At 35.3% G+C, this 8589-nt stretch overlaps 1 protein-coding gene across 1 annotated transcript; it reads right to left on the bottom strand.

Annotated features, from left to right (window-relative positions):
* Positions 1 to 2326: 2326 nt before the first annotated feature.
* On the bottom strand, positions 2327 to 8589 carry LOC120200823 (digalactosyldiacylglycerol synthase 1, chloroplastic-like). Its single transcript, XM_039201572.1, has 7 exons — positions 7899 to 8589; positions 6370 to 6402; positions 5285 to 5372; positions 4013 to 4494; positions 3658 to 3924; positions 3130 to 3479; positions 2327 to 2994 (listed from the first exon to the last, which is right to left on the bottom strand). The coding sequence occupies exons 1-7, from the start codon at positions 8517 to 8519 to the stop codon at positions 2463 to 2465; spliced, it is 2373 nt and encodes a 790-aa protein (XP_039057503.1). The 5' UTR covers positions 8520 to 8589; the 3' UTR covers positions 2327 to 2462.

The raw sequence follows: 8589 nt of genomic DNA on the forward strand, positions 1-8589 counted from the left end.
TGTAGAATAATTAAACCAAAATTTACTACAAATGTTACTGAAAAATTACAGTAGAGTAATTAAATTTCTTTTTATCATTTTTATAGTTGGATGATGGTTTATTTATAAGCTTAAGAAATCGAAAAAGCTAAGAAGGTTAAAGCTCCTGCCTGCTGTCCTTTGTTCTGTTTTGTTGTCAAGAATATCTCAGTTTCTCTCACTACCATATAATCTCAAATTTTCTCTCAATCTTCTTTTGAACAAACGAATAGTATTGTAAACTTTTTAGTTGAATTAAACGAAATCTAAATAATATTGTTGTTGAACTTAATTATTTTAACGAGGAGGGTTTGGAAGTTTTGAGTGCTTGAGAAAGTGTAGACGATCCAATGTTCCACGTTATGTAATCTGATTTTGAGTTCACACTGGCCTTGTATTTTTCACTCAGTGTTGTTCCTTTGCATGTGTGTACAACGTCTCTATTAAAATATATTCATCACCACTTTAGTCTGACACCAACACAAAGAGGAATATATAAATCGTCATGTAAAATAGAAAGAGTGCTCTCTATCTCATAATCTAAACTTTCTCTACTGTTTATCTTTTTCTTCAAATTATCATCTCCCCTCACAGGATCACCAACTACAGTTCTTTATCCAAATCAAAAGGAATGAACCGTCAAAAACCGTCCCATCAACAAATAGAATGAATGCATATATTAAACCATGCATGTATAAAGGCTTGTAAGTGATGCATCATTTAAGTTGAAAAGTAAGAAAATTTCAGATTACAAGTGTTCATCTATTCATCATCCGAAGAATTACTCCAACAAGGTGGTATAATGAGCTAGAGATGCTTTGCAAGAGTTGATTAGATTTCCAATTGCAGAGCTTATTCTTGAATTTGCTAACAAACCTATAAACTGACTTGAGCGATGATAATAAGTATCCTGTAAATTCCTTGATCTTGCTGCGCTCTTCAACATTAGCTTGGAATATGATATAGGTCGCCAACATAAAAGAGATGTGAAATTGGGGCTGCATCCCTTGTCATTGTAATGCCATCAACACTCCATTTTCCTTTTACTCGATCTTTTATTTTTGTTAAGCCAAAACTTTTATTAATAAACGAAAAGGTTACAACACCAGCATAAAGCTGTAGGAAATGAACAAAAGCAATGATTAATGAAAGTCATTAAGTTGCTGTGGTGTAGTGTTCATCACGTCAATCTTATACACGAAGGCACGCAGTTCGATCCTGCAGAGCAACATTGTTATTTTTAGATACTATGTTTATATATCTGTATATTTACAGACAATTATTGAAGGGGATTTTATGGAGTAAACCATGTTACCTGTGCAAGTCATTGTTTCAATTACTGTATAATTGAAAGGGTTATGAGCCAAAACTCAAGTACACAATGGGGTTGGCTTAATTTTGAGAAAGAATGAAAGAGAGAAAGATGGAGCCTAGCTTTTCCCTTTTGCCCACAGTGTTCCCTTCTTGTTTTAATCATATAAGATTCCCATTTCGAATTTGGCATTTGTGCTATCCTACATGTTTTTTGTATTTTTCTCTTACAACTTTAATCTCTTCAAAGCTACAAAATATAACAACAACAAAAACAGACCACTTTGTCGTGGCTTTTCGATGATATGGTTCAATTCGGCTTTAACAAAGTTTATGATTGATGGGACTATTTTTAGTTGAACCACAATCAAACATAGATAACCGAACAGATTTGAATCCAATTCCAATAATTCAAATCGATTCATTTTAACATTTTTTAAAAGTAACTTCCATTAATCAGAAATAGAATATTTACTTTATATAATATTATAAAAAGGGTAATTAAAAATCAAATAAAAAAATAAAATTTGCAAATTTCTTGGGTTATGAGTTGAAAACTGAAAAAAAATAAAACCAAACATATTTAACTAGAGCTGAACAGAATGATATAGTATCCGGTTCGATCCTTCCAACACAAACCTAGAATAAATAAAACTGAACAAAGCATCATTTAGTTGCACACAAAAGATTGTTACGAGTAAAGTAATTCAAAACTCTTGTTTAGAAACAAAGCTAAACTAAGAAGTAAAAACATATACGGGAGAACAAGTAGACAAAACAAAACTACAAGCCAAAGAGATAAAACCTGGAAAACAAAAGGAATAACTGTCTGTCTCCTTTTTCATTACAAAGCTTAAACTGGCATCTAAAACATAATTACTTACAATAAATGATGGTCTGGATTTCCCTACTTTGAAACACATCTATTTCTTCTATATAATATTAACACAAGGGAGAAAAACTCTAAAACATATAAAAACAATACAATGCAAAACTCATATGTGTCTTCTTAAGCAAATATATTGTTAACTGAAACAAAATGAAACCTTTAAACTAACAAACGTGGTTGGCAGCTTACATACGGAAAGCGTAACTATTATACACAGGAATGTCGGCACTGTTTCTGTATCCACTTACCAGCCATAGATAGGATTTTCCACCTGTGGTGGTAAGAGATGAAGGTCTTTACAATGTTGCTTGTCATAATCCCGTGTACCAGGTATTGCCCCAGTACAAAGTCTAAGAGCCTCGTTCCCCGTGAGACAATAGTGGGCGAATGCTAAACCCCCGTCGACCATCTCTGAAAGGTTTGGCATTGAAAGCGATTTTGCAATTAGTTTTCCATCTGATCCCACTTTTGCAGGATTATATTCGTTATTTAAAACTCGGTCAAGCTCCGAATATTCTACAAATCTTTGGGTGGCAGCCTCCCATGACAGGTTGTATATTTGCTCAGGAGTAAGGGGTTGAGGCTCTTTTTCCAATGCTTCCTTTACTTTAGCAACAAAGTCTTCAGACGTCTTGTAAGTCAGACAGTTGGGAAATGACCTAAAGAACTCATTCGAGGGATGGTCTGCACATACTACAAATTTTCCCATTGCAAGTGCCTCTGCAGTAGCTGTGCAAAGCACATCACTGACACTGGGATTTATGAAGACTTTGTACCTGCAGGCAATGAAAAGAATCTTATAAACTTCTAAATGAAGTAACTAATACAATGATTATTTTCACAGAAGATTCGCTATCAATATATTTTTCTGGAAATTAATCATCATCTCAGCAAATGATCGAATGGCTTACCCGTGAAGAGAACCATCGGCATGGTCCCTTCCTTTAAGAAAATTAAGGTTCAAATTCAACCTCTTAGCAGCACTCTGAACTTCATGTGCATCTTCACCATTTCCGTATACATCCAACTTGAAATCATCGAGATCATTCTTGTGCTTTTCCAGCATATCTATCAACTCTCTGTACCCTTTAGCCCAGACCATCTTGCCTAAGAAGTATGCACCTTTAGAAAAGGCTTGTTGCCCAAGTTCCCTTTCTTCAGCAACTTTCTCCCCAATTTTCAAAAACTTTGGATTTACTCCATGAACATTGCAAATCACGGACTTTGGTAGATCCTGTGTTGCAGCAGAAAGACGAAGAACCTGAAGGGTGGAAAACGAACAACTTAGTTTATGCAATACAAAGAATGACTCTTCAAGCTTACCAGTAAAACTTTTAAATGACTGGTTCAATGAGCAGGAGACTGAACCAATGATACAAGAATTGAAAGAAAAACGATAGTCAGCTATGCCAGATAAAGCATAAACAGAGTAGACACACCTTGTGGCAATATGCTCTAGTGACCCAATTGTTGATGTGTTTCACAAAAAAGGCTTGTAGAGCACCATTCTTCTCCCTCTTAATATATTCCAAGTAATTAGTGTGGACAATACCAACAACATGGTTGAATTTGTCGGTCCAGCGTTTACCATGATGGTACCAGTTCAGATGTTCAGGTTCTTCCAAAATACAAATGTCAGCATCTTTTGATGGGATAAACTGTGAAGTGTCTCCAGCAGGTATTATGCTTCGCCTTTCTTTCGAAAACTAGAAAAAAGTTAGCAAAATATTGTCAAATATTATATATGTTAAATGATTGAGAAGACAGAAGATGATGTAATACTTTAAACATTACCTTTCCTGGATAAAAGGAAATTTTAAAATCAGCCTTAAATCCAGTCCTTTCTTCAAGCCAGTTACGTATATAATTCTCCTGTTCCTCTGGTGAACTGAAAGTGAGACGGTTGGGATAAACAAGTTCTTGATCAGATCTGCAAAGCCAGGGAACCAATAGAGTAACCTTTTGTTTTGCCGATTTGGCCAAGTATGCTGCCCGAAAAAGTGGATTTACTGCAGTTCCTGTCATCCATGGAAGGCTGGCAGTTGTAACAATGGCAACATGCCTTTTCCCATCTGAGACATCATGCTTTGTGAAGTCTGTCCAAAAGCCACCCTCATAACAATGCCCTGTACTTTGAAGAACACTTGCAATCCTTAAATCCAGTTCATCATTTATCTTATCACTGTCAACAGCGAGGGGATCTCCAACAAGGGGTTGCAAAACAAGTTGGTTCTTCCGTTTGCTACACAAGCTCTCAACTATCTTGTCACATATATCTAAGAAATCACATTTAAGAAGTTAAAATCACTTGCAGTTGGACTCCATACCCTTACACATTTTGTAGATATATTATTATAGTGCATCATACTTTCACGGACAACCAAATTTTTCTCTAACAGATGTAAAATGGCAAGTAAATAGCATCAGTTCTGACTGCATAACTGAGTAAATGATGTCATACTAAAGAAAGTGAAGAGAAAAGGGGAAATTAGGAACTGTTAAGTGCTTGAAATACTTGAAAGGTGGCATAGCGATAATGAAAAATAAATTGATTAAAAACTTTAACCTTTATTTCGGTCACATAGAAGGATGTTTAAAGTTAAAACCAGCATCAAGCAACCTACTACTTCCTCAACAATCAACTGCCTATTAAAGATGACCAGAGAACTCTTAATTATTCAGCTTAATTACTCCCAGAACAGAAACAATACAATAGATTGTTTCATGCATTCAAAGTTCATAACTATTCCAGAACAATGGTCATTCAAGGTGGTGGCTCCAATTTTATCCATGATAAAACAACTGCATAAGTTGGTGAGATGAAGCTTTTATAAAACATTTTACAGATCCTAATAGACAGGATTGACATCAACTGAAATATAAGCTGACATGGCCCAACAAAAGTAATTAAAACGGAAAGCAGACAGAAGTGAATATAGTCCTTCAAATGTAAAGAAGATACCAAGAATAGACCAAAGCTATTAGTGATTAGTTCAAATACAAAATTTCAAACTCAACATCCCGTTACATTTTAGAAGTGAAAATGAGAGAGTTACAGCTACTTACCCCTTCTGACGCCAAGCTGATCCAAAAAAGGTTCAGATTGCCTGACAAGATAGGCTAGAAGTTCATGTACATCCAGTGGGAGTACTTCCTATATCAAACAGGAAAGAGCGTCATTCAGAAATGCGCAATATTTATTTACCAAGCATCTTAAGATCCAATCATGTTTGGATATGCATACAATATACACTAAATGGCAGGATCATGCTCAACTTCATTATATCTAGCCTATCACATAGACAAAAATATAAAGCACGTGAACAGAAGTTTAATGTTTAAAAAATCCATAGATTGGAAATATTTCTATAAATTCAAATAATATATTATTCGTATTAAGAAACAGCCAGAAAAGTTGTGTAACAAAAAGATTGACCTTCGTTCAAAGTAAAAGACTCGTCAATAAGAAAATTTTCTTTTAGTTTGAAGCTTTTACATGGACTCTATATGCATGTTTCTGGTGCTTCTCCAGCTAGATAAGCCCATAACGCAAATTTCCTGAGGTCGAGAGGCATTAAATCCCCTAGCAAGGTGCAGTGAACCTTAATCAACCCCAATAATTGGTTAGCGAAGGATGGAAAGTAGAAAGAACCTTAAAACATAGAGGAATGCCCAAGATGCTATTAAGAGGATGAGGTTAAAAATTTAATTCATGCCACCTACAATTGAATATATTTTGGTTTTACTCCAACGTGGGTATCCCTAGGAATATAAATATATGAATAACAGATTGTGTTAATTCCAACCAAATAACCACGTATCCAAATACATAGAAGCATGACAGTTGCAAAATAGATCCAACTTTCGTGTGGACTAGTTATCTGTTGGCTATCATGACAAGGGTATTGAATTCTTATATTTTTTAATATAAAACTATTTTAGTATCGTTATGTTGTTGGTGAATCTCTGAGCCATCAATTATGATATACCATATGATTCACCCATTACAAAGAAAAACAAAACTTTCACGAGCATTTGAAAATAAATGGAAAATTATTTGTATGGAACATATAAATGGCATGACTGCATCAAAGAATTGGAAATCTAAATAACACAAAAGAGTGCAACAGTCCATAGTTTGAGAATGGAACCTTTGACTCCTGAGGCTCCTTGCATATTGCTTTCTGTAAAATAAATAAATTGATCAAATAATTGCATACTTATAAGGATTATTAATTTGCAGTAATCAAGATAAAAAAATCACAAAAAAAAATCTGAGAGTGTACAAACAATACCTAAAATGCCCAACATTCAACTCAATACCATCAATCCAGAGCTGGATGGATGTTTAGCAACAGGTTATAACAGAGCTCCTACTTTTACGGAGTATTGTAGAGTAAGAAAGCTTAAAATGCTTACACTAAAAGTTATATCAACCTTTCCATCACAGGAACTTCATGTTAGACAAAAGAACAAAATTTACAGTAATGTATGTGTTTCAAGGTAGTAAGAGTGTAACTAACAATCAATTTATATCTACACAATTAAAAAAGATTCCAACATCCAATTTTAAATCAATAATTTACTTAAGCACCTATCCTTGCCTTTTATCTTTCTGAAGGAAAATCTTAAGATTTCAAATCCTTATTTCCCATTTGTATAGTCATGAATCATGATAATATTTTTGTTTTAATTAGACTGACATAATTGATTAGTCAAAGGGAAAGCAGAAAACTACCTATTACAAAATCTGAACTTTCCACAAATATTTTGACCATCTTTCTACATGCACCTAATCATAACAGTATAGGACTTCCTAGCAAGGAACTTGGAGGTAGAAAACAATAATAAGAGTGTCTACATATGCCATTGGGTTCGGCCTTTAAAAGCCATAGTTTATTTTAGAGGTAAATTGGAGTTATAGAAGGCCGTAGGATCTAAAGATTATCACATTTTTCATCTTACTCTTTTTTTTTATTAAGTACTAAGGCAAATGCTGAGATTCAAACCCACACAAGGTGGGATAACATGAGCATCCTTGACCACTCGGTCAATTAATGGATCTCTTCATCTTACTTTTTTAAATCATAAAAAATACAATTCGTTCTAGCCACCAACATGTTTATTCTGATTTGAATATAACAACAGTGATCATTTAGTAGCTCTGTTATGATGAAGATAACAACACCAACAAGCATATTAAGCAATAAAAGTTCCCACTACACAGACACGGTATGAGAAATAACAAACCCCTTCATTAGTCAGAGAATGATTATTCCAACATCCTTTAAATTCTTTTTTTTTAAAAGTAAAAATTCAAGCATCTTAAGAGCTTGAATGAACTTATGAATTCTTTAAAAGTTTGGTCTAATATAGAAATCTTAGTATCCTAAACACTTCCATTTTCCAATTACACTGGCCACTCTGCATTCAACAAAATTCTCTACTTTCAAACTAAATACATAAAAAGAATTCTGGAAATAAAAACCCTGCATGAAGCATAATTCCAACACAAAACAGCTGAACCTGATGGTAGTTACACATCAGTGCGACTATAACCATCAATTTTATACTCCTTCCAAACCATAACAGTAGTCCCAAACTAATTAACACATCAAACATATATTGAAAAGAAAAAACATGTGTAAATTGGGGGGGGGGGGAGCAAAAGGGAGCTTACCAAACTAGACTTAACTTTCTCGACAAACTCACTATTCTTAAATCCACCAAAAATCTCCACCGAATATTTTTTCTTCTCAAACTCCCTTAACCTGGTCTTCAACGCCCGAATTGGCTCCCAATCCCCAAATTGCCCTTCCTCTGTAAACCTCAACCTCCTACCTTTCCTAAACTTATTAAATTCCATCATTCCATACATGTCCTCCTCATCGGTCTCATCCAAGTCCGCCACGATAGCGCTCCTTATCCTTGATAAGTCTATCCCCAACTTCGCCCTCGGTCCCCATTTCTCCATCACTTTCCGGCTAATCTCCGGCGCGGAATAAACCCTCCGAAACTCCGATATCTTAGGCTGCAGCTTTTTCATGAACTCGATTTCCGAGGATTGGCGAATCGCTGGAACGGAGAAAGTCGGAGCCGCGGATTGTATTAAGTTCTCGATTTCCCTGTCAAAACTGGCCGCGAGATTCTTGAAGGAGTTAGCTCGGTCTTTCATGAGTTGCAAATCGGCGTCGGCAGAGTCACGGACCTCTCTCCACCCTTTCGAAATGAAGGAGAAAGCACTTGAATTCGACGTGGTAGCCGCTGCCGCAGCCGCGGTAGTTTGAGAGCCCTTTTCCATGGCGCGAAAATTCAGCTGGGGTCTTCAATATTCCGTTAACAGAGAATTCTTGATTGATTCACACTTTGCG

The sequence above is a fragment of the Hibiscus syriacus genome, unplaced genomic scaffold (genome assembly GCF_006381635.1).
Source record: "Hibiscus syriacus cultivar Baekdansim isolate YM2019G1 unplaced genomic scaffold, ASM638163v2 tig00006570_pilon, whole genome shotgun sequence".
Classification (NCBI taxonomy): domain Eukaryota; kingdom Viridiplantae; phylum Streptophyta; class Magnoliopsida; order Malvales; family Malvaceae; genus Hibiscus; species Hibiscus syriacus.